The 27,481-nt window shown below is 39.1% G+C and overlaps 1 protein-coding gene across 1 annotated transcript in view; it reads left to right on the top strand.

Moving 5' to 3' along the window:
* RYBP (RING1 and YY1 binding protein) overlaps positions 1-26,096 on the top strand; it is an 86,187-nt gene extending 60,091 nt beyond the window's left edge. The window contains exons 3-5 of the mRNA XM_037040968.1: positions 21,371-21,547; positions 21,642-21,740; positions 22,165-26,096. Of these exons, the coding sequence (XP_036896863.1) occupies positions 21,371-21,547; positions 21,642-21,740; positions 22,165-22,417 (529 nt within the window). The 3' untranslated portion in view covers positions 22,418-26,096. The remainder of the gene's footprint in view (positions 1-21,370; positions 21,548-21,641; positions 21,741-22,164) is intronic.
* Positions 26,097-27,481: the final 1,385 nt, after the last annotated feature.

Raw genomic sequence — 27,481 nt, 5'->3', positions numbered from 1 at the left:
TGGACAGCTTTTATAATACAGCTGCAATAAGGTTGCCCTTGGAATTGTAATGTGTAAAAATGTGAAACTCATTACCCTGTTGGTTAGTAACTCAGACTTTTCATCACTTACCACATTTGGGAGTTAGCTTTTATTACTAGAAAATAGGAAAACATGAGCTACAACTTCTTTAGGTTAACAGAGAATGCCATCTTCATCCCACTCTCCTCTGAAGAGGAAACACCGGTCCTCGTAATTTAGTTCAACAGGTGAAACAGATGGAACACCAAAATAAAACCCTACGAAAGTTAGAAATCCAATGCACATAAACAGGGAAAACAAGCAAAACTAAAGATTAGGTGATCAAAGAAATGTGGATGCACTGGGTAAAGACCAAGTTCAACAGATTTAACAGCATAGGTCTTTAGGTCTTTAATATTCACCACCTATTTTGAACCTTACAGAGAATACTGTAAGGTAGGTAGGTTTCTCAGATTTATTTCTTCAAGAATTTTCACATTGCCAAGCACTACTTGACAACTGCTCTAGGTTTCCGTAAAATTGTATTATGATTACAAGGGCAATCTAAATCTTTAAAGGTTTCAAGATCTTGTTTATTCCTTACATTTGAAGCCTCCTAAACAGGAGGCTTTCTCCCCCCTTTATTTTTCATCACAGCAGCTATACCTGTTTTCCTCTTTGTGTGAAACTCTGATATACTTTGTACTTTTTTGGTATTTATCCTGGTGTGGTTCACTATGGTCCCTGTCTTACCTGTTTTCATTTTCTTACAGCACCTAGTAGGGAGTCAGTTTTGCATTTAGGAAACTCCTTAATGTGTATGGATTTGAAACGCCATGCTCTCTAATAAAGAACACAAGCCAGAGACGGGCACCTGGTTTTTTTTCCTAAAGCACTGTTGGTTTCCTCTCTCAGTAGTATAGCTGTGCATGGACAGAATTGGGGCTTCCAGCAATATCCTATTGATCCACAGATGGGCTCTTCAGGAACTTAGGTGCCACATGGAAGCTTGGCTGTCAGCCCCCTTTGTCCAGCCTGTGAATCTTGGACCATGGAGAACTAAGTTCTCAGATCCACAGATTAGATTGGCAGTATTGCTCTATGCTGTACCTCTTTCACAGTTAAACTACTTACTACTCTCCTTATCACTTCTCTATTTTTAACGTGTTTATTTTTCTTAACTTTATGGGATAATTTGTTCAGTTTTGCCAACACCTAATCATCAAGGTTCTAAAGTAGCTGAAAAAGTGGAATGAAACTAGTTCTGTTATTACTCACAATAAATAAATTACGATGATAATATTATTTAGAGCTTTGTGTTTTTGTAAAAATTAGGAATTGAATTTGCTGATTTTTTTCAGGAGAAGATGGGTCATTTGTTGGGTAGGAAACACTTTTGTGATTAAAATATTAATGGTTAGACTGCTATGTCTTCACCCAGATCCCCATCAATGAAAATGTATCTCCTAGCTGCTGTTTGAAGGGGAGGTTTTTGGACTTGAATTACTGTATTGTCATTCCCATAGTTTTTCATACTTACAGAATGAATACCAATATTGATGTTTGTATCTTCTTGAAGTTTTCCTTACTGGATTTAAGTTTGGGACGTTCATACATATTGCAATAACATGACTATAGCTTGCTGCTTTTTTAAATTTTTTTTAGATTTTATTTATTTATCTTTAGAGGGGAAGGGAAGGAGAGAGGGAGAGAAATATCAATGTACGGTTGCCTCTCGTGCAACCTCTGCTGGGAACTGGCCTGCAACCCAGGCATGTGCCCTGACTGGGAATCGAACCGCAATCCTTCAGTTTGCAGGCCCACACTCAATCCACTGAGCTACACCAGCCAGGGCTGTTTATTTTATTTTATTTATTTATTTATTTAGCATATTAAGAACAGTTATGTATAGGAGGAAGTTTTGAATGTGTTTTTTATGTTTGGTTGGTTGAATACAGTAATAGCTCCATTACAAGAACAATTTTTTTTAGGACACTTGTAGGAGATGCTGAATTAGTGGTCAGAAATTGAATGCATAGTAATTTGCTTTTGAAACAATTATATTCTCAATCCTAGCATATTATTTTAAATACATTTCAGTCTCTCAGAATGACAGCTGAGTGAGTGTGAGTGTGGATGGCTCTTACATTAACAGCAGGAACAATGGACAGCTCCTGGGATAACAGAAATAGCTTGACTGTAGGATGGTCCATATACCATACAACCGATGGCATGGCTACGGAAGGCTGGAGCAGCTCTGCGTACTCTGCAGGGAATCTCACTGGAATAGCAGACTAAAAGAATGAATCGGAAGGCTAAACTGTTGTCCATGTAGTATTCAGTAATATGAGGAACATGGAATACCACTTTTTAAAAATAATTTATAAAAACTATTTGGCACTAGACAGATTTACTTTTTGGGGAAATTCACTCAGTCACCAGTGGTGCTCAATAAATACAGGATGCCAATTAATGCTTGTCATTTTTTCTTGTTAGAGTCTTTATGTAGTATCCATCAACCCTTTGAGACATGTATTGGTATAAAGCTTGGAAAAATACTCTTTTGTTTTTACTAAACTGAAAGTTTTTGAAACTTGAGTTCACTTTATGAATATGTGTATGTGTGAATGTGAAAACCAAAATGACTCTTCTAGACTTTGCCTTCCAAGTTTTTATTTGGCTAGTTCTAACATTTTATCCTCAACCATATTGAGAGATATGTAGGGACAGGTATTCTCTCACTTTTAACAGTTGGGACAAGTGAGGCTGAAGACTGGTTCTTTGTTATAAGTCATTCTGCAAATTGGTAAGAAGAACTAGGGCTAAAATTTTGCTTTCTTAACACCTGTCAGCTCTTCACAAGACCAGATACAGTTAGATAAAGAAATACAGCAAGCAGATTGTCTCCATAAATATTGGTATTCTCTATAAACCAGTAGTCTGATCTCAAATTCATTATTAGAATTTGCTGAACCCCTTCAGATTTTCATTCTCTGATCTACAGTGCTACATATCCCTCTAGCTTTCCTTTCCAGTTTGTCATTTATGTACTGGTTTTTTAAAACATTGATCATTTGGGTCAGTTGGGTAATTTAAAAAAGTTAGTTGATAGTTTTTGAAAAGCTGTTTAGATCAGAGTCTAAAATACCTTATTTCATTATTGTGCCTGGATTAGACAAGTAATTGTCTTAATATTTTATTTATTTATCTTTTTTTTTTAGAGGGGAAGGGAAGGAGAGAGGAAAGAAACATCAATGTATGGTTGCTTCTTATGCATCCCCTGCAGGGAACTGGCCTGCAACCCAAGCATGTGCCATGACTGGGAATCGAACCATGATCACCTGGTTCACAGGTCCACGCTCAATCCACTGAGCTACACCAGCCAGGGCTAGACAAGTAATTGTCTTTTTACTTTCATTCTCTTCTTCCTGAGTCCTTGTACCTCAGTGAAGACATTGAGACACTATCTGGGTATGACTTCCGGTTTATGTATTTTTTAACTTTTTGAGATGGACACAATTTAAACACAAAAGTAGAGACAATAGTCTCCCTTCCCATCATCCGGTTTTGATAGTTACCATATTGGCAAGGTTGTTGATCTACACAAATACTGTAACAGTCATCAGCAAAAAGTTGGCTCAACATCATTGTTCACTGGGGAATTGCAAGTTAAAGTAACACATTGAGATTCTACTGTATACCCACTGGAATGGCTCAAAATAAAAACACTGACCCTACCAAGTGTTGTTGAAGATGTGGAACAGTTGAAAGTCCCACACTTGTCTGGAGGAAAGTAAGATGGTACAATCACCAGTTTGGTGGGGGTTTTTTAAAGTTAAATATACACTTCTGTAGGTATTTTAGCCAAGAGAAATGAAAACATATCCACACAAGGACTTACATGAATGTTCAAAACACCTTTATTCATGATAGCTGAAAACTGGAGACAGCCCAAATGTCCATCAGTAGGAGAGTGTGTAAATAAAATACACAACAACACAGATGTATCTAGGAAATACTTTGCTCAGTGAAAGTAATCATACACAAATGAAAATCATATGCCATATAATTACATTTATGTGTAATTTAGTCCATAGTGACAAAACAAATTAGTAGCCTTCTGAAGCTGGGAATAGGGACACAAAGGAACCTTGATTGGGTATTGTGATTACACTGCTATATACATGTGTCAAAATGTAAACTGTACTCTTAAAACTACGTGCATTTTGTTTTCTCTAGATTGTACCTTATTAAAATTTATATAACTACACAAAAATTGGCTGAGTCAGCAACCCTCGGCACTCGTTTGTGCTCTTACTAGCCCTCTGTTCATGTGTGTGTAGGTGGAGGAGAGCCTGCAGCTGTAAGCAAGCAGTGGGTGATTTTAGAAGTACCACTAGGCTTTAGTTCTTTCAGAGCTATGGAGAGGGCTCGAGTCAGAAGGAAAGATTCTCTCTTTCCCCCACTATGGGCTGTAATCTTCTTAGGAACATGCTTCTGCTCTGGTACCCTTTTTCCTGGGCAGAATACCTCCAGATTGTTACAGAGTTTGAAATCTTTTCTTTCCTTCCTCAGAATACCAGAAAAATATATATTCTAAGACCACTTTGTGTAACTGACATCTATCAGCATTCTTCCTGGAATTTTTACCTCTGACTGCAAAATGTGAGGATCAAATATGTCTTTAGAACACAGCAGTTTTCTGTTGAGGTTAGTGAGTACATTCTGAAAAAAAAAAAAAGTAATCATTATGAGATCCAGAGCTCCTACTTTCTTAGACACCACCCAGCTTTTAATGGTTTTGCTGTCTGGAATATAAAGCTAATTGGGATAGGATGTAAGGACTTACCACTGCACAACTGACAAGTTAGAGTATTTTTTTTTTATAGCTGGCCTGTAATGGTTTTCTTTTAGTGCTGCAGTGCCTAGGAATGTAAAATAGCCTAAAGAATATTATTTGTTTCTAAAAATTTTTCAATTCTAAGGGCTAAACAAAAAAAGAATGGGACCTATTAAAAGACCTCAACCTGAAGGGAGAGCTCCTGGTGGTAGCTCCAGTGGAGCAACTTGAGCCACAAAATAAATAATGGTAGTGTAACCAGGCAGCATGGGGTCTGGCCACTTGTTGCTATGTATACACATAACACAGAGATTTGTGTGGAAGGAAATAGGTTTTTATTAACAGGGTTTCCAATTTGAGGAGCCTGGGAGCATTCCTGCTTCTGAATGAAGCTGCTCTGCTCTACTGCAATACACAAAATCTGTCTTATTCCCAAAAAGATCGCTAACCAAAGCCACATCAGAAATTCCTCATTATTGTTTATCTGTCCTTCTAGAGCCTAATTCAGCTATGCAGACAGGTCTCCATCCTCTCCGGGGTATGCATTTGTGGGTTTCAGAGTCACCATTCTCTTGGAGCAGCAGCTCCAACGCTGTCTTAGGGCCCAGTGAGGCGTGTATCCCAGCGTGGGACTCTGCCTCCTTGGAGGGACTGGCTGGCTTCCAGTCTTGCGGGGCCTAAGCCCCATGTGGGCCCAGCATCTGCTGATTTTACAAGCTCCCCTGTCCGTGCTCCCTTGCAGGGCAAAGCAATAGCCCAAGAAGCCAAGATAGGGAGCCTCTACCCACCTGCTGTGTAAAAGTCCACTCCCAGAATTCCATGTGCTTCAGACGCCAAGGGGGAATGTCCAGCTTTTCAACCAGTAAGGGCCAGTGCTGGCTAAATTTGCCTTTTCCCCTCCTCCAGCCACCATGTTTATTAGTAAGGGGGAGTTGCTTTTGTTTACAGTTTGCTTCCAGCGAACTTTCTGCTCCAATGGCTCCTCCCTTTAGAGAAGGCAGGCAGCTTCAGACTGCTGTCTGGGCAGCTCTCTCCCCACTGCCTTCTCCTGGCAGTAAGATGAACAGCCTCTTGTGCCAGTTTGGAGTTCCTCTGGACTGGGGTCTTCCCCTGTTCTCCAACAATCTCTGGTCTTACTTACCCCATTTCAGTACCACTGGAAGTTAACTTATAGGGTAAAACAATCATGAATTTATACACACAGATAATTGTATGAATAAATAGAGCAGAGACAGCTCTTACATAAGAATTTTCAAATAGCAAATGGAGTTGGAAAGGAGGAACTAGAAAATGGCCATTAGGCTACAATAAAACAAAGAACAGCAGTAATTTTTGTAGAACATTTGAGGGAAAATAGCATATTTATACATGTAGTCTCAAAATGTCTCTTCTGAGATGTTTATTTAAAGAATAGTAACTTTAAAGTGAAACCTGACGGACAACACCGTAGCCAAGTGATCATGGTTAACATCACCAGTAGTAAGATATAGAAATATCATGAACCTCTTGGTAATCATATCCCACTTGATGCCACAGTGCTTACTCTTGTGATAGTGTAGTTTGTGAAAAACACCTAAGAAGGCATACATCTTTGCTGTGTTATTGTTAAAATGTGTAACCTCATTCTGACCATAAGAAAATATCAGATATGCCCTGGCCGGTGTGGCTAGGTTGGTTTAGTTGGTTGGGGTACTGTCCTGTGAAATGTAAGGTTGTAGATCCAATTCTCAATCAGGGCACATGCCTGGGCTGTGGGTTTGGACCCCCACTGAGGCACCAACAAGAGTCAACAGTTGGATATCTCTCCCCCCACCCCACCCCCTGGTGTGCGCACTGCAACTCCCCCCCTTCCCTTACCCTCTCTAAGCATGTTCTCGGGTGAGGATTTTTTTTTTTTAAAGACAGTCTGAGGAGCGATTGTAGACAGGAAACAAAAAATGAGGACAGCCCTGGCTGGCATAGCTCAGTGGAATGAGCGTGGGCTGCGAACTAAAGGGTCGCTGGTTCGATTCCCAGTCAGGGCACGTGCCTTGTTTGCAGGCCAAGTACCCAGTGGGGGCCACATGAGGGGCAATCACACACTGATGTTTCTCTCTCTTTCTCCCTCCCTTCCCCTCTCTCTAAAAATAAATAAATAAATAATCTTGATTATAAAATGAGGACAGAATGTGATGTGGGAGCCTAGACATACATGATGCTGAAACAGAAAGGACATTCATAGGGAAACTGGTGAGAGTTTTTTAAAAAGTGTTCAATTTAGTTAACAGTATTGTAAACTAAACCAGTGGTACTTTTCTGGTTTTGATAATTATACTATTTTATATGAGATGTTAACATTAGAAACTGGGTGAGGAGATATATAGGAGCTCTGAAATTATTGTAGTTAAAAATTAAATGTTTAAAATTTATTTTCAGAATTCTAGAAAAGCACTAGAGAAATCTGTTTTATCTTTGCAAGTTAGTAAGTCAAACATTCAAGATTTTTGAAGAAAGTAAATTTGTAGCAACTTAGTTTAAGAGGGAAATGTCCTTTTCAAAGACATTTCAAAGTCATTTATGGGACATAATAAGATCCTTACCTTGTTGCACATATATTACAAGGCATTGCAGATTGGCTTAGTTGGATACCAAAGGGAGATACGTAATTGAATGGGATACCGACTTAAAACTTCTGGTATCGGAACGATGGCAGATGTTTGCACGTCTCTACTATGCTACCATCCCAGTTTATCCAAATATCCCTTTGTGTAGGCTTAGGATTTAGGTATATCTTTGTAATTAGAGGACTTGTTAGTTAATAGTGTGAGATTCCCCCACTTGATGCTACAGTACTTACTCTTGTGATAATGTAGTTTTTCTGGGGTAAAGTAAGCTTTGAGCAGTCAGTTGTTTCTACCCATAGATCTTTTTTTACTTTGGGGAAACAAAAGACCAAGAGCATTTCTGAAGGACATAGACTTCTAAAGAATTTTGTCCTAGGTCCTCGGACCTAGCTGGTTAAAAAAAGGGGGGGCAGAGAGAGACCAAAGCCTGCTTTTTTTTCATACCTGTATGGTTGTGAGTGTAGCTGGGATATGTTAAAGTAGTTCAGGGATAGTTCAGGTAGGAGCAGAGGTGCGTGAGTAATGGGTGCATGTGTAATCTAGTGAAGGAACACAAGAGAAACACCTTGATTGGCAAATTCAGAGACCTGTTTTTAGTCCTCATTTGCTACAGCTTGTTTTCCTTGCTTCCATTGACTTCAGTTCATTTCCCTTCTTAAGATTCATTGGGTGAGCAGTGTGGATTAGTGCAAAGAGCATAGACTTGGGTTAAGCTCTACTTTATTGAGCTTTCTTTTCACCGTTGGACCTTTAGACTTTGGTTCCTTCAATAATTTCAGAAAGTTATGAAAATGTAGAACATTCAATACAGTGTCTGCTTACAGGAAGCATTCTATTACTTTTCCCCCCTCTTTTAAACTGGGAGCTCTTCTGTCTCTGCGTTAGATGTATTCATTGGTACCCTTTTATGTCCTAGCCTTTTTGCTGGGGAATGGTAGTAGAAAAGATGAGTTATACAAAGACCTTCACTTCTGAGGCCCAGAGAGACTGTTAAGTACAGCATTGTAATGCAATAAGATGTTACATGCTGATGCAGCATCTCCTGCCTGCACCACCTTATACAGAGGACATACATCCTTGCAGCCAGCATCAAGCGAGCTACTGTCAGGAAGCAAGTGATCATTTTGAAGCAGGTTTGGGAAGTATAGCATAAAGTACAAAGGGTCAGTTCTGCCTCAGAGATGTTCATAATCGAGTAGGCAGAAACAGATAAACAGGGTGATTTAATATAGAACAGTAAGTAGCAGAAGTATGTCAGGATGGTATGGGAAGCCCCTCAGATCTGGCCTCAAACTGTTATTTGGCAGGAGAAATTGGGAAAATGGTGGCATTTGAGCTGGGTTTTGAAGTAGGTGTGGGTTCTGCAGGTGATGTAAAAATGTTAGGGATCGTCAGATTAGTGAATGGTAAAGTATCTTTTGAAAAGATGAAGTCTTGGTGTGGCTTGAACTACAGCTCAGAAGCAGCCTGGGATGGTGAGTAGAGGAAAGGTGAGCTGGTGAGGAATGGTGAAACCAAATTGTGAGGATTCCTATTAGATCAAGCTAGGAAGTTAAGATTTACCTCTGTAAGCCTTAGTTGGTAGCAAAGGTTTCAAGCAGAGAAATAAGCGTTAAACTTTCTTTTTTAGACCTATGGCTTCAGTAGTACCATGTAAGATAACTAGAGGGAAGATGAAAAATGACCAGATAGGACATTGTGTTGTCCATTGAGGAAGGTGTTTAGTTCCTGGACTAGGAGGAAAACGGACAATGAGGATGTAGGGGTGATAGACAGTGACCCTAAAATACAACACTATTCAGACTAAATGTTTATCATAGGTCTTTTTCTTGCTGAGGATTTGGTCAGAATTATTTGTTCTTTTTCAGTGGGCTTGGTTTTGTATAAAAGCTGTGGGAGATCTAAAGGGCACATTTATTATGGGACATTTTGAATGACCACAATAAAAGGAAGGAAGCAAGATCTATATATAGTCCTTGGTTGAAATACCTTAAGCCCACTTCTTGAAAGTTATTCTAGTGCTTACTAAGTTTGATTTTTTTCCCCAGAATGTTTTCTTAATCTGCAGTTGAAGGTGAGGCTGCTTTTCATGTTTTCTTTTAGAAGTTTTGCTGAGAAAGGATTTAAGCCCTCTAAAGAAAGTCTCTTCCTGTGATGAAGCAAACTTGCACAGTGAAGTGTTTGGCATTACCGAGGGTAGCAGTTCTCAAGCTTTTTGGTCAGAGGATCCCTTACACTCTTTTAAAATTATTATGGACCCCAGGGAACTTTTGCTTTTGTCAGTTGTATCTATAAATGCATCCCATATCAGAGATTAAAACTGAGAAAATTTTAAAACACAAGAATATACAAACATAAATTTTATTGCCTGTCAGACCAGTGATAACATGTAGTCTTTGGAAAATAAAAGGCTAGTAATGTCTTAGAATTGTTATGGAAAATAAAATGATTATGGAAGCAGGTGTGGCCCTGTAGACCCGTCCTGAAAGGGTGCTGAGGACCATTGGGAGTCTCTGAACCACACTCTGAGAACCACTGGGCTGAGGTGTCTGTCTGTTGCTGCCAGGTTGGCTTATAAAAATAGATACTTTGTTTTAAAAAATCTAAACCACTTGTACCTCCTTTTACTTAATATATGTTCCTGAGTTGCAGAAAAGTTGCCGTGCCTTCGCTTAGTGGTGCACTGCACTTAATTACATGTTAACTAAGTGTGATTTCAGGGCCTAAGAGACATTTGAAAAATGATCATTTTGAATCTAGAGTTGAACATTTCAGATTGTGCTATTTATTAAATTAAGAATGATATGTTTGTTCTGTTGCAGCCAATTGTATCTGGTGTGTGTGTAGTGCTGTGTATATTGTACAGTTGAAGTCTGGTTGCCTCTTAAAGGCATCCTCTTTTAAAAGGAATAGCTGCAAAACCAAAATTCTGTCATACCAAAATGTGCAGAAAAATGGGCAGTTATGTCTGTGAGGATCTTTAGTGCTGCTATTGCTGCTACACAACATAGTTAACTTCAGGAAGCTAATGTGAAGGATATCTGCCTGTAGAACCATTTCTGGAGGAAGGCTTACCAGCCTCTTGCACTTAAAAATCTTTACTTCCTAGTGGTTGAGAAAGGGTGGTGTATGCATCCACAGCTGGAAAAGTGCATTGAAGTGTGTATATTTATTTTTAAGAGAAATTATTTTGTTGAATATCTATACTTTCTGTGTACACGTATTATGACAAGAGTTAAGTAAACTACCTAATTTTTTAAATATTTTTTATTTATTTTTAGAAAGAGGGGAAGGGAAGGAGAAAGAGTGGGAGAGAAACATCAATGTGTGGTTGCCTCTCATATGTCCTCTACTGGGGACCTGGCCTGCAACCCAGGCTTGTGCCCTGACTGGGAATCAAACCAGCGACCCTTTGCTTCACAGGCCTGTGATCAACCCACTGAGCTACACCAACCAGGGCTACACTACCTAATTTAATCTTGACTTCAGTCTGTTGAATTAGGTGTGGCCCCATTCCCATTTCAAGTAATTTAACTGAGTTTAGTAGCAGAACCTGGATGAAAGTCCAGAGGCTGTCCTAACTCAAAGTCCATACCCTCCCTATCATTTGTGAAGATGACAGGAGGAAAGATACGTGGGGAAAGGGGATGACCTGGTTGTGGGGGAGTTTTTGTGTGTATGGAGTGTGCATGTGTGTGTGTTTAAGTGTATTTTATTGATTATGCTATTACAGTTTTCTGTTTTTTCCCCTTTATCCCTACTATGCCCTGCATCCCCCAACTCTCCATTATTACACCCCCCTGCCCCATTCATGTTCATGGGCTGTAAGTATAAGTTCTTTGAATTCTATTTCCTATATCATTTTAACCTCTTCCCATCTATTTTGTGCCTACCAATTATGCTTCTTATTCCTGTACCTCCTCCCCATTCTTCTCCCCACCCTCCCCAGTAAAAACACTCTGTGTAATATCCATTTCTCTTGATTCTGTGCCTGTTATAGTTGTTTACTCAGTTTTTGTTTTCTTTTTTTTTTAAGGTTCAGTTGTTGATAGTTTTGAGTTTGTTGTCATTTTACTGTTCAGAGTTTTTGATCTTCTATTTCTTACATAAGTCCCTTTAACATTTCATATAATAATGTCTGGGTGGTGATGAACTCTTTTAACTTGACCTCACCTGGAAAGCACTTTATCTGCCCTTCCATTCTAAATGAAAGCTTTGCTGGATAGAGTAATCTTGGATGTAGGTCCTTGCCTTTCATGACTTGGAATACTTCTTTCCAGCCCCTTGCTTGCAAGCTTTCTTTTGAGAAATCAGTTGGTAGTCTTATGGGAACTCCTTCGTAGGTAACTGTCTCCTTTCTTCTTGCTGCTTTTAAGATCCTCTCTTTATCTTTAATTTTGGGTGATGTAATTATGANTTGATTCTGTGCCTGTTATAGTTGTTTACTCAGTTTTTGTTTTCTTTTTTTTTTAAGGTTCAGTTGTTGATAGTTTTGAGTTTGTTGTCATTTTACTGTTCAGAGTTTTTGATCTTCTATTTCTTACATAAGTCCCTTTAACATTTCATATAATAATGTCTGGGTGGTGATGAACTCTTTTAACTTGACCTCACCTGGAAAGCACTTTATCTGCCCTTCATTCTAAATGAAAGCTTTGCTGGATAGAGTAATCTTGGATGTGGGTCCTTGCCTTTCATGACTTGGAATACTTCTTTCCAGCCCCTTGCTTGCAAGCTTTCTTTTGAGAAATCAGTTGGTAGTCTTACGGGAACTCCTTCGTAGGTAACTGTCTCCTTTCTTCTTGCTGCTTTTAAGATCCTCTCTTTATCTTTAATTTTGGGTGATGTAATTATGAAATGCTTTGGCGTGTTCCTCTTTGGGTCTAATTTCTTTGGGACTCTCTGGGCTTCCTGGACTTCTGGAAGTCTATTTCCTTTGCCAGATTGTGGAAGTACTCCTTCATTATTTATTCAAATAAATCTTCAGCTTCTTCCTCTTGTTCTTCTCCTTCTGGCACCCCTATGACTTTGATGGTAGAGTGCTTAAAGTTGTCCCAGAATTCCCTAAGCCTCCTCATTTTTTTTTAATTTTTGTTTTTTCGTTCTGTTATGGTTGGATGTTTATTTCTTCCTTTTGTTCCAAATCATTGATTTGAATCCCCATTTTCTTCCCTTCATTATTGGTTCTCTCTATATTTTTTTTATTTCACTTTGAGTGAGCTTCATTTGTTTCTTCATTTTGTAACCGAGCTCACAATCAGTTCTGTGAGCACCCTGATTACCAGTGTTTTGAACTCTGCATCAGATATGTTGGCTATCTCCTTGTCACGTACCTCTTTTTCTGGAATTTTGATCTGTTCTTTAATTTGGGCTGTATTTCTTTGTCTTGGTGCACTTGTTATATTGTGAGGGGTGGGGCCGTAGGTATTCACCCAGATGAAGCAACCCTCTTTGCTGCGTTGTGACACACTCTGTGGGCATGGGATCAGAGAGGGAACAATGTAGCTCACTTGCTCCAATGAACTCTCATGTGAGACTGGGAGTTTCTCCTGCTGTGGAAACCCCTGCAGTAGTGTACCACTAGCTTTGAGTCGTAAGTTTCCTGTTCAGCCAGCTATGCCTTGTCCATGCAGTCTGCTCCCTTGCGGTGAATCCTCTTAGCCAGCCCCGCCTCGTCTGCGCATTCCCTCTGCTTGGTTGCTGGACTCCTGCCAGTGTGGGTGAAGTATCTTTAATTCCATGGTTGTTGGAGTTCCATGCAGTTTGGTTTTCTGGCACTTCTGGTTGTTAATTGTTTTTAGATTGGTTGTTATCCTTCTTTTGGTTGTGTGAGGGAGTGAGGTGTTTCTACCTATGCCTCCACCTTGACTGGAACTCTTCTTGTTTTGTTAGTTTAGTTTTGTTTTTTTAATTGGACAGATGGAGTCAGAGTTGAGGGAAAATGTTGCTCGCTGATACAGACAGAATGGTTCTCCTGAGTCAAGGATATGTACTGGTGAGAAAGAATAACCTAGAATGCAAACTAAGATCCCTTCAGGTTCACCCAGTAGTTCATTCTAGAATATGAGCCAAAGGATTTGAGAAATTTCATGAAGACAGGTGTTTACATGAGAGAAAAAACTTTTTTGGGAAAGAAAATAATGGCAAGAAGAGATGCTATTTGGGTATCAAAGGGAAATTAATTCTGTGCAAGCTCTGATCCTGGCAAAGTTATGTGACAACTGACTTTTTAAATTATCCATTGTATGATGATTGTCTTCACTGAGGATCACCAAGTCACTTAGAGTCCTTATAACTCTGGTGTGACATGGCCAGACACTGTGGTAAAAGCAGTGTCTGGCCACGAGTACTGACTGATCTTTCAAGAGCAAAGCCAGCAGGTTGGAGTAGTGCGGGCATAGACCTACACCAGGGACTAACAACTAGTGTAAGGTCTTATGTTCCTGCCGTCAGGGAAGAATTAGGTTGGAGCTATTGTGTGGTTTTATCTTCCCATAGCTAAGCAGATTTCTATAAAGATTATCAGTCCCCTAAAATAATGACAAAGAAAGCACTTATCAGAAGAAACTCCCTGGGAATTTACTTGTAAACCAAATGATCTACCATATTTCATCTGTTACTTATTCTACATTGGATTGGTGATTCTTAGTAATACCACAGCGGATATGAAAAAGGTACAGAAAATTTTAAGGTATTTAAAACCCTTTTCTTAAAAAGCTCTCAGCCTGGTATGGCGCAGCTGAAAGAATATCAGACTGATAACAGTCCAGGGATTCTGATTCTCTTTGGTCTGATTGTTAACCCTCTCTTATTTTAGTGGCTGTCTAACTTATCTTTTAGAATTGTTGAGGATAAAGTTGCACATTAGTCATTTAATAAAAACTAAAGATGGAGGGGAAAGAGCCCTTTTAGTAGCCTGCTTAAGTATGTTTTATACATTTCTAGATTTTTTAAGTGTTATGTTACATTTTAAGGTGTCATGGTTATTTTTGTGTGTGATTTCTTTTTTAAGTCATTTTAATTTTTTTATTACAGTTGACAATACAATATTAGTTTCAGGTATACACTCCAGCAATCAGACATAAGTGATCATCCTGATAATCTCATACCTATCTGACGTGGGGTCTCATGTTTATTAATGTTGGAGTTAGAACTCTTAACTTCTGTGTTTTGCTTACAGCATTTTTTCCTCTACATTATCGTTGGTATTGAAAAAATAGAAAGAGTGTGCGAGGTGGATAAAATGAACAGAAAACAAGTTCTTGTAGGCCTCTTTTCTGAATTAGTTATCAAAACCAGGAGCCATTCATGTTTAGTGCTGGGTATTGTTGGGATAGACAGAGTCTGATACTTGACACTTACATTGCTTTAGAGATAAATGTAAATGTTGACTAATTTGCAAATGTGTTTGCAGTTTGATTGTTTACAACTTGAAATACATTACTGTACACAGACTAGTTCAAACAAAGATCTCATTTATTAACTTCATTGTGGCTTTAACAGGGTACTTTGCAAAGAAAAAAATTGTGCAGTTTATAAAGCACCTTTTTACACATTTGGCCTATTCAGTTCCCTGAGGTTGTATTTACTGTTACTGCCATTTTATTTTTAAAATGTTTTCGTCAGCAGGTGTTGACAAAAACATTTTAAAAACTGAATTCAAAAACTGAATAATGGATATGCACAGAGTACTTTGCTTTGTTCCAAGCTGGTATATTATGTTTGGGGCATCAGTAATGGAAAAACTGAGTTATTGTTGGGTGGGTAAAAATCCATCTTAGGCAGACCAATGCCGTGTATAGAATGACATTTTGAGTGCAGGGACAGGAGAACGGACCTTGGAGAGGCTCCTTGTGATCTATCCTGAAGAATCCGGCTCCTGATAGAGTGAGCTGAGGGGAAAGGGCATTCACAGAGTTCTTAAGCCTTTGCAATTGCTAATTCTTCAACTAACAGATTGCCAAGGCAAGGCAGGGGTTGGGGAGTTGTAAAGGCAATGTCCAAAGAACTCAAAAGTCAATGGAAGCTGACTTGAGGATGTTTTGTAAGTTGTCAAGTACCCCCACACACACACACACCTTTTTTTTCTTTGATGAGTTGTCTGATTTCGGGGCCTTTGAAGTATTTTAATTGAAAAGTGAAACACCAAGCAGAATTCTGTAAGTGGGCAAAATGCACAAATGGTAATTTAAGAAGAGCTGGACATAATCAAGGAAAAGATAGGATTTGTCAAGAGGTGACTCCAGCTCTTTGCTGCCTGAACAACAACAAAGACATGTCTTGGCCTTGTTGCTCTTGTGGTAGGTGGGGGACAGAGAAGCACATGAGAAACCAGTGGTAAGATCTCAGGTTCCCCTGAGGGCACAAGTGAAAAAGGCAAAGGGTATATGGGAGAAAAAATACGGCTTGCCTGTCTTCCCCAAGTAGCACAAGCATACATATCAAAGCAATCCTAAAACATACTGTTTTGTGTTCTCCCTTGTGTTCATTCATTCATGTATGCTCAAACTCTGAAAATTTTTCTTCTTTAAAAATTAAGGTATACCCAGATAAATATTTACTTCTCTTTTTATGGAATAGACTTTTCTGAAATATTAGCTGTTTAAATGCAAATAAATAAACATGTTTTCCTGATGGTGTCTATTATTGCAATTTCACAACAGATTTTCATTTGTAAATGCTACTGAAGTAGCAACAGATCTAGAAAATAATTTTAAAACAATTTATCCATTAAAAATACTCTATCTTTTAATTACAGTTGACATACAACATTATATTAGTGTCAGGTGTACAACATAGTGATTGGACATTTTATGTATTTTAGGAAGTGATCACCACAGTAGTCTAGTACCCACCTTACACCATACATGGTTATTACAATGTTATCAACTATATTTTCATGCTGTGCTTCACATTCCCATGACTCTCTTGTAACTGCCAATTTACTTATAGTCCCTTCACCTTTATCACCCAGTCTCCCAACCTCCCTCTCAACCGACAACCTTCAAATTGGTCTCTGTATCTGAGTCTGTTAATTGCTTACTTAAGCTGTGTTAGTTGACACACGTAGGTAATTTTGGAGAATCCAGGCTCTCAGCTCTATATCAAAAAGTTGACTTTCTACAGCACATTGAAAATCTGCCAATTAAACATGCTATTTACACTTCGTTTGGTGACACTTAGAAGACTTCATTGAGCAGTGTTAATCAGTGGGGAGTATTTCTCACTGATAAGCAGTCTTAAATATCATGATAAGGGTTCATTCCTTATAGGCAGTTGTTCCAAAGGCAGTGGAAAACATTCTTCCAGGCTCCTTCCCTTAAGGACACCCCAGTAGTCCTCTCCTTGCCACAGGAAAGGTGGTGAGACTAATGAGGATAATGGGGCTCTTGGGTGGTATTGAGCTAAAGTGTAGCCTGGGAATGACCTGGGTTTTTCATCCCTAGTACCCTGTGCTGGAGTCACATCACTCTTACTTACCCCCTCCCCCTGTATACACAAACATGCATAAAAACAAGTCTGGGCTTTTTTTGGAGGTGGAGAGACTCATTTGCTGTTATCTTTGTAAGAGAAGCCCATGGAGAGTCCAGATGGATCTGGGTTAAAAATCTCACCTCAACCACTTAACGTAAGTTTCTTAATCTTTCTGCTTCTCCATGTTCTTAGTATTTAAAATGGGGATAAAAATTCCTCTTCTAGAGGATGTGTGCCTGTCCTGTGCCTCCTGTGAGTCAACTATACTTCTCCAACTTCAGGCGCAGTTTGTCACGTCTGCTTTGGGGGCTAGCTGGCTTGGCGCCAAGGGAGTGAAGTGCGTGTAGCTCTATTACTGCACACTGGCCATTTCCATTCTGTCACATGGTCAGAGTGTATTAGCCTAGAAATCAGGAGGGAACAGATGGGAAAAACTGCCAGAACAGTTCGGACACCGTTGCACCTTCCTTGCAAGAACAGGAGACCTTGTGGGAGGTCTCACACTGGAGGCCCTTCTAGTTTTCTTTACCTGCCGCTTCCAAGAGGTTTGCACTGCTTTATGAACCAGTAAGTGTTGGTATGCTCTTTGTTCAGAAACACTGTGTGCCTTTTCAAAATTAATAGGTGTATTTTCCTACCTCATCTGCAATTCCCTGACCCTGGGGGAATAAACATGAAAAAGCAGCTGTAATAATTAAAATAATAAGTGTTCATCTGTTGTTGAGGTTCGTTTATGGAGAAAGGTTGAGTTATGTTGTTTGTTACTTAGGATAGAGACATATGACATTTAGAACACAGCAATAATTTTTGACAACACAGTGGATTTGGCAAGCAACCCATGTTTTTTTGTAACTATAACCTTGGGTCCTTTTCATTTGTGAAATTTTGCTTTGGCTGACCATCAGAAGAGAGGAATACCCAGCTAACCATTCTAGTCAAATTCATTTTCTTAGAAACACATGAGAACATGCATGTAGTTGTGCACACATGCTGCATATTAAGAATTATAGCTCTTAATTTACCTTTTGTACATGTAGATATTGTTCTACAGATACTGGATTGTGATTCTTGTGCTGAAGAATTCTGAGGGTGTATTTGCTGAAGTGTTAGAGAATGCCAGTAGCAGAGACATGCAGATGGGTGACTTACCCATTGTCCACAGAATACCCATAGCCTTGGCCTACTGGCCTCGTTAGAGAATAATCAACTCTGGATAAGCGTGATGTCTGGCTAGCTGAGAGCTTTTGTATAAAGCTTGCCACACTCATACCATTAAGGGCAATTTGTGAGATACCAGTACAGTGACCTTATTTCCTCTCTGCTCATTACCAGCTCTCCCTTCTGCTGTTAGTGCCTGCTGCTCACCAAACCAGGCACCATTTCTAATGTGTATGGTTTCTGAATCTCCTCTCCGATTTCTCCTTTCTGTATTCTGCCCACAACCCCCTTTTACCTAGTATCCCTCTCCTGTCTCAGAAAAAAAGTATCCCCATTTCTTTCCCAAGACTTTGTTGAGTGTGTTCTTTATCTCCTTTGTCCAATGCATTAACCCCTATCTCTTAACCTTTGTCTTTCTCCCTCTTTCAGTGTACAACACAGTTTGTCTCCCTTTCCCATATAAAAATCCCCTCAAGCCCTTGCAATAGTAAATAGGGCCATGTTTTACCTCAACATCACAAATCTCAAAGAAGGATTCTGTTTCCTCTGGCAGTTTACTTCCATCATTTTTACAGCCCTGATCCTATGGCTTGTTCTTCAGAAAGCTGGCAGCTACTCCTCATCACCAAAGCTTGGGCCTCTCTTCTCAATCTTCATCCTACTTTGTCTTTCTCTGCAATGTTTGTTTGTTTTTTATTTATCCAATAGATGGATTTATTGACAAAGATGCTTGAGATGGCAGTCTTGCCATTGAGGAGTATACAGTTAGTTGATTGGCTATTTAGTGTAGTAAGTGACATCATAAATATGTCCTAGAGTATCAGACAAGCTCTTCTTAACTGTGATTGGGTGAGCCTTTGATTAAGCTGGGAGTTCTCTGGGGCAGGCATTTGGAATACCTGTGACCGTCTCTGTTGAAAGATATTCTTAGACTGGTGTCATCTCTGCTCTTGTTTTTGTATTGGGTTTCTTTGAAGGAAAGTACACATAAAGTTTTATTGAAATTCTCCATCAAAGTGCAGTTTTTTGTAGTTTTACGGTTCATTCACTGTGTTAACCCTGGCTGAGTCTTAGTTAGTGTATGGCACTTGGATTCGATTTAAACTGTTAGGTAATCCCTGCAGACAGCTCATCTGTTATGTCCCTAGCAATTGCTTGTGAAATGTTCCTAGTGGCATTTAATCTTCTTTGTGAGTATTAGCTTAGTTATATTGGGTTGGCCAAAAACTCTGTGACTTATTTCCGTAAAATAAGACACATTTTCACCAATAACTTCATTAATTTGGACACTTTAAGTATGTTGGCTATCACCTGCTGTTGGCTTCTAGTGGGTACAGGGCAGGGGTGCTTCTAAACATCTTGCAATGCATGAGAGCCCCACAGGAAAGAATTATTTGCCCAAAATGTCAGTAGTACAAAGAAACTTCGCAAACCACTTTTGACGTGGTCAATTGGTCACAGCACCTTCTCCATACACTGCACAAATCTTTTTGTGTGTGTGTTTCAGTTGCATTTTGACCTTTCTTGAAATAGTAAAGCATCATATACCAAAAATGTTGCATATCTTAAAATGGCTGCACAAAAATTCACCAATTTGATTTTTATAATGCATGCTGACACAACAGCTGTCACAGTACAGTCTAATAAAATTATTTTGAATGAAGTTAAAAGACAAACTAAGCACTCTAGAGCCATCATGTGGAAAAAACATAATGGACTTTTTGGCCAACCCAAGACTTCTCTTTGAAGGAGTAGAATGTGTTAGATGGCTACTGCTGCCTTTGTTAGAAACTGTAAAAACAAAGTTACTTTTCATGTGGGATCCTTTGCACATTTGGGGACCAGGCTTTAGAGTAAGTACATTCCTCCCTTTCTCTCTAGGGATACTTCACATCAGTGTTTGAATCCCTTGCTCAGTGACAAGTGAGGCCATTTGTGATCCAGGCTGAGGTGTACCTGACTGGCATTTATGGTGTGGCACCCCGTGACCAAGGCGTGTGTTGATGGAGGCCAATGGGAAGCTTGCCCTGAGATTCCACCTTTGTTGGTATGTTCTCTGGCAAAGCCACACTACCACCAAACCAGTACTGAAACACTCAGAACAAATTCAGTGCCTTCCACGCTTCAGCTCACTTTGATGTGGTTGTGGAGCAAGCATTCTGCTCCCAAGAGGTGCTCGAATAACCCAGTAACCATGTTTAACATAATGGGGCCTTGTATCATGTATCTAACAACTCTTCTTTGTTTATCTTCTTTCCCCAAAAAATACCAGAATATCTTCTTTCCCAAAAATGCCAGAATTATTTAAGAAGGAAGCTTTATTTTTGTTTTGTTTTTCCTAGGTTTGTTTTTCATTTTGTGTAGTCCTCTATCCTGGGAAAAGGAAAGGGAGTTCTAGGGCCTGCCCGGAGGGGATCATAACATTGTGGCAGCCAGTCAGTTTCACCTCATGAATGGATCATTGGGTGTTTGTTTCCCCACCTTGTACTTGGAGAGCTTATCATGCCGTACTCGTTGATCTAGATGTGACTGTTTTTGAAAATTAATATTATATCAGAACAGCAGATAGGTTTTCCTTTCTTCCTTTCCCCTTTGAGTCTGAATGATCATGGCGTTGTAAGAAGTGTTTAGCATCACTTAAAATTTGTAAACAGTAGCGTTAAGAGCCAGTGTCAATTGGAGATGGGTGGGGACATAATGATTGATAATACAATGAATGTATTGTCTCAGATTCTTCATATTGACCTTCAGTCTTCATCCCTTTATGAGCTAGTATGAATCCCTTTTATTGCTCTATGTGTGTTCTCCAAGCCAGTCACAAAGCAGAGGGGAGCAGACCAAGTCGGAATAATTAGATTGAGGAGTGAATATCACACTTCTGATTTTATTCTCTTTTCAAGAGAATTCCAGTGTCCATTTAATAAAAGGAGAGTAACCCCCTGCAGCAGGAAGGAGTGTTTGAAAGCTGTCGGTCTATATAATCTTGACAGCTCAAAGGAAGTAGTGTCCTCAGCACTCTTAGAAAGTGTCCTCTTTTTTATTGGCTGAAAGGCATTTTTACTGTTTTCTTTGAGCATGTATGTTTGTCATTAAAGGCAGTCGTACAGAAAGTGAGTTTGAAAGAGGAAAAGTTTTATGGACTCATCCATGCTACATAGAAGCAGTAATGTAGAAAAAGCGCCATGTAATTGAGTTTTGAGGTGCCAAATACAGAGTAATAAAATATCTAAGAAATTAAGAGACAAAAAACTGAGGGAAATATTCATAAAATAAATAAGTCTTTCCTTGAATGTTCTAGAAAACCTCGAATCAACTCACAGCTGGTGGCACAGCAAGTGGCACAACAGTACGCCACCCCTCCACCTCCAAAGAAGGAGAAGAAGGAGAAGGTGGAGAAACAAGACAAAGAGAAACCTGAGAAAGACAAGGAAATTAGTCCCAGTGTTACCAAGAAAAATGCCAACAAGAAAACAAAGTAAGTTCCAGGGTAACTCAGTATAGTATATTATTTTGCAGATGAATCAAAGGTATCTTTAAATGCCTCTCTTGGTATACCTCCCCCTCTTTAGACCAAAGTCCGATATTCTGAAAGATCCTCCTAGCGAAGCAAACAGCATACAGTCTGCAAATGCTACAACAAAGACCAGTGAATCGAATCACACCTCAAGGTATTTGAAACTAGAATAAAATACTTAAGTGCTTCTCTGATTTGCTTATTCATAATCAAGAACTCAAGATGGTTTTGTGCCTGTGGGTTTGTAGGCTAAGACGGGGTAGAGTATGAGACTATTAACTTCATCCACAAACACACACACACACACACACACACACTCTACTTTATATCACTGTGGTCAGAACAGGAGACAGATCAATTGATGATAATTTTGGAGTTGTCCAAGGCTTTGCTTACTGAAGGTGTTTTCTGTTATTGCTAAGATTCCAGCAGATTTTGTGTTAAAGCTTTGGCATGTGTGGTGACTAGATTCATTGCCACAGTGTCATGAAATCTCTGTGTATTAATAATGTCTGCCAGAAATCATTTTTAGTTCATAGCTTATTTAATTGGCTCTTCCTCTGTGGTATTGCTTTCAGGCCCCGACTGAAAAACGTGGACAGGAGCACCGCACAGCAGTTGGCAGTAACTGTGGGCAATGTCACCGTCATTATCACAGACTTTAAGGAAAAGACTCGCTCTTCCTCCACATCCTCATCCACAGTGACCTCCAGTGCAGGGTCAGAACAGCAGAACCAGAGCAGCTCGGGGTCGGAGAGCACAGACAAAGGCTCCTCCCGCTCCTCCACTCCAAAGGGCGACATGTCAGCAGTAAATGATGAATCTTTCTGAAATTGCACATGGAATTGTGAAAACTATGGATCAGGGTATGAAATTCAAATCCTCCACCTGCCCATGCTGCTCGCACCCCTGGAGAATCTTCTGTGGACATCGACCTGTTAGTGATGCTGCCAGGAAAATTTCTGCTTGCCATGGGCACTTGGCCACCAAGGAATTTCGCACCCTGACAATTACTCCTGACACTTTTATGTATTCCATTGTTTTATATGATTTTTCCTAACAATCATTTATAATTGGATGTGCTTCTGAATCTACTTTTTATAAAAACAAAAACAAAAAAAAACTGCTGTGCACAATTTTCCATGTACATTACAACTGTTTTTTTGTTTTGTTGGGTGGGGTGGGTTGGAAGGGACTTTTATTTATTGTGTTCACAAACTCCATCCTTTCAGCATATCCTTCTAAGTTTAGTTCTTCCTTCCAGTTATACTATGTACTATCAGTTTTGATATAACTATATATATAAATATGAAAATATATATAAAGGGTTATTTGAAACCAATCCATGGCAACGCTGGTGCTTGATACACTGTGAAGTGAATACAACATCGAACAGTTACAGATCTGGGACAGTCCCTTCTGCAAAAGAGCTGAAACTAAAGTAGAATCAGTCTTACCTGAAGTGTGTTCCATCCTACGTGGGAACTCGACTCTCTCATCTGTCTGAAGAATACTGGACAATATGAAAATATATATTTTTAAACAATGTGATCTCAAAATAAAGACTGCTTTGGATAGCCTGCATTTGCAGTGGAGTAACTGATGGATCACAGGTGGTTGGTTTGGGAGGTTCTATCATTCAGAGGGAACTAAGCTAGCTCCGGGATGCCAAGTATTCGTGTAAATTTGCGGTTATGTGTTAACATTGCCGTTCTTACATAAGCGCTCATAAAAATATGGTATTCTCTAACTTGAATTCCATCCATTTTCCAGACCCCTACTCATGTCTGGGGTAAATCTATAAATTGTCTCTTAGTTTTAGGGTTAAAACTATCTAAAGAATATTTTTGGTCCGTACAAGAAGCAAATCCCTATTTCCAATTTGCCCATGACATTCCATTGGTGGTTTTGGAATTGAAATTTGTTTGCCTCATGCCCCCTCCTTTCCCTTACCCTACCAGTTCAATTGTGGGCATGTTTTTCTTTCTTAGAAATCTACTCTTATTTGTTTTACTTAATGAAAATGATTATCATCCATACATTCAGTCCAGACATTATTCAATTCTCTGCTATGGGAAGAACTCAAGTGGTCATTGTTTGAAGTGGCAGCAGCCAGAATTGCAGGGAGAGCTCATACTTCCTGAGAACCTGTGTTCTTTTCTTTCTTGGCATAAAGATAGCTTGAGTAGACTGTTTTAAAGTTTATTTTTCACTCCTTTTTTTTACTGTATTGCAAACACACACACAAAACAAAAACCACTAATGATTCCACACCCCACAGGTTTAAAATGTTTTGCTCTGTTTGGATTTAGTCTCGCTTCTATTTAACTGTTAACTATTCACATCCAGAGTTTATAGACTTCAGAGTCATTTTCAGGCATGGGAACTTGATGTCACCTGCCTTCTTTGATCATACTTTAGGGATTCATGCAAGGGCAGCTGATTTGCAAGGGCGCACCACATTTTGGTGTGGAAAAACTGAATTTGCTTAAGAATAGAAGTAACTTTGTCTGGAGGCAACAAGTTAAAAAAAATTAACAGCTTGATTTGAGTAGCCTTTCACATTTACATTAAAACTCTTCTGTAGTCACTGTTATACCATAATTTAAATTTTGTTCTCAAAGTCAAAGGTTATAAAGCAGTGCTATTTGTTGCTGTGGTCCCATTCTAAAATGCATGGACAATGTTCCCCTCTTTTTAAAATAATGCTTGTATGTGGGGTGCAAGCTGTGCTTATCTTAAATACATTTTTCAAGTATTTATTAATGAACCAAAGGAAATCAGATGCTTTCTGTAAGCATCAGAATATATAATACATAGTGATTTGACTATGAATTTTAAATCCACATTTTAATATTAGTGGGATATTGCAAAGACATTCCTTCTAAAGTTTTAATATTCCTTTTATTAAGGGTCTCAGGGAGGGTAAATTAATCAGCCATATTTATTTTCCAGATATGTAAGGAATTGCTAAGTTTCTTAAATTAACTTTTTGAAAAGAAAAAAAATATCACCAAACTCATAATTTGCACTGCTTCTTGAACCAATAAGTGTTGGTATGCACTTTGTTCAGAAACGCTGTAACATTTTCAAAATTTGTTTTATGTAAAGTGATTGGACCCCTAGATTAGTGGGAAAAGCTAATTAACCAGCTACTCATAGGCTGCTAATTGGTTGCCAAAGTCTTGGTTTTTCATTTTGCCTCCGTGATAAAATTGAAGAATAGAGAAGGGTGAAGGAAGGGAGACTTACTTTAGAACAGGTGGGATGAAATTGCCATTTTGATAGAAACTGCAGCTGACATTGGAACTTTTTTCAGCAATCAGATGTTACTGGGCCAGTCTTTTAGCTGCCATTGTGTATTCTATTGAGGTCGTGAGGTGGTAGGTACCGTGAGGCTTTTAATTTCTGAAATTGATGATATCCCTCAGGCATGTATTCTGGAAATGGAATTCTTATAACTTCCTGCATTTGCATTTTGTCCTACACCTAGTAGGCAGTGTGTAAAAACACTAGTGTAGATTAGAAAAATATATATTAAAGGAGGGCCAGAAATACTTGGTATTCAGTGGCACAGAAAGCAGGTTATAAAAACAAAAACAAAAGCACAGTGTTAACACTTGCAAGTTTCCATTTGTTTTAACACCACACTATTGCTCGTGTGTGCGCATACACAGTTACCTGACATGCTCTGTTTGAGTCATGCAGTGAAAGAAAAAAGGGTAAAAGCATCTTGACACACAACATTTTAATCCAGACCTTTCAGTTTCAATATAGTTCGTTTAAAACATTGGCAGAAGCTTCTGTGAGTTTAGTTCCACTAAGATGTTTCACCTGCCTTATCAAGACCATTCTCAGTCTACTTTTTTAAGCTACCATATCTTAAATTATTGAAAATTTATTAATTGCTGAATATATAATAACCTCTGCTTGTATGTAACCGAAAATGGTTTAAGAGCCAACATTTAGAGTATGACAATGGAGCTGAACAGTTTTTAATGCGCAAGCAGTTCTGTTCTTGTGTATGACTTGTAACCTTAATTTACTGTGTAAAGATGGTTACATTATTTCCTTAGCTTTGTTTGTTGGAGACAAATAGAGAATGCTTGTTAAGTATGTCAAAACATAATCTTGTGAATTTTTGTTAATGTATTATACGAGCTATATTTTTCATTTGCCCAGAAAGACAGCTTGTATAACGCTTTTGGGAGTTTCTGCTCTGTAACGTCCTTAGAGCTGACAGTCTTAGGTTTGTTTTTTTCTTCATGCTAAAGTGTCAGTTGGTGGTTTTGTGAACTGGTCAGAAATTCACAGGTCTTAAATGTTTGGGGGAAATTTATATTGGACACTGCTCTTTGTCTAGCAAATAAAAGATGTTAATATATTCCTGTTACTGGCATGTGCACGACTATGTTATTAGAAGCCACTTTATCATTTTCTTGCTTTAAATAGAAATGTCTATTTATGAATTCTGCTTGTAGTTTTTTCACAAATAAAATAGTAAAATTTACATTGAAATCTTTTATTTGTGTGTGTATAGACTTTAGCCTCTAGGGAATGGAGGTTCCTTTTTGAACTCAGAATTTTTTAATTTACAGAATATACTCAGTGTGAATAGGAGGCTAAAAACTTGAGTTGTTTATTAAAAGTTAAAGTTGGTTTGCGTATCTCATCACATGGTAGTAGCAGGAAATGCAGTTGAATACAAGAATGGCCAAATTTTGAAAAAAATGTGGGTGAGGACATCCTTTGAAATAGGCAGCCAGGAACTAAATGAGGGAATGGAGGTGATGGTTTAGTGGGTAATTCAACGTGTGATACTGAAAATCCTCGGAAGACAGCCTGTTTCTGGCCAACTGCAGTTAGGTAAATGTGTGGCTTAATGTAAACAAAAGGCAGTGTCAAACCTGGAAGCCTGCTGGGAAACTGCTGCTGTTGCCAAAAAAATATGGAAACCACTTACAAACTTCAGGATCCATCCCCAGTTACTCTTCATTTTCCTGAGTCAACAGTTGAACTTACACTGAGGGGACGAGATTATAAATGGTACAGGATCCTAATTTGAAAATCGGTTTGTCCTGGTAAAAGAAAACTTGGCAAACTCCATTCTCCTTGTCATTGTTCTGCAGGACCGAGTCAACCTAAGTCTGGCTCCTCAGAACTCTTGGGGAGATGCGGAAGGCTTGAAGGGCAGAGAACAGATAGTGTCTGATGGGTACCACTTCCATTGTGGATACAGATAAAGTGATGGTACCTGAGGAGTCCTCCATGAGCGTCCCTGCTGCTGGTCACACTGGTTTCATCATTTGGGGAGGATGGAAGCTGCCTTCCACACTAGATAGAGGCATGCAGCAAGATGTTGGTCCCTATAATGGAAGTACAAGCCTTTTAGGAAAAGGGTGGGTTTTTCCAGTTACAAGGTTGAGAAGGGAGGCAGAGGCTAGGCCCCAGCGTAGATTCCACATGTTCAGACTCCTACTGAGGAATACCATGGCTATATGTGACACCATTGTGGTCAATAGCTCTTGCTGATTTAACTTTGGTCAAAGGGTAAGAAAGTGCCCAAACTTATGCTCTGCCTTCAGCATCTGCCTGAGGCACCAAAGAAAAGATGAGAGATGTCAGAGTCCTTTGGTCTATCTTGTCTCTGGCCTCCCAGCAGTTCTGAAGAGCTACTCAGGAACCTTAAAGGTTCTGAGCCATCCTTGTGTTAGGTTAAAAATTCTTGATCAAGATTCTGTTGGCTAATCAAATGAAGCTGAATCTAATGTGGCTGCCTGGTAGAGTCTGTCAGGAAGGGACAATCTTCCCAGCAGCCTGGGCTGTTAGGCGCAATAGAAATGAGCCACTGAAGGCTCTGGTGTTTATAGAAAAGGTTGTAAGAAAAGTCTGGGA

This window comes from Sturnira hondurensis, unplaced genomic scaffold, assembly GCF_014824575.4.
Source record: "Sturnira hondurensis isolate 20B ecotype Veracruz unplaced genomic scaffold, ASM1482457v3 Scaffold0002840, whole genome shotgun sequence".
Lineage (NCBI taxonomy): Eukaryota > Metazoa > Chordata > Mammalia > Chiroptera > Phyllostomidae > Sturnira > Sturnira hondurensis.
This window is presented reverse-complemented; position numbering and strand designations above follow the sequence as displayed.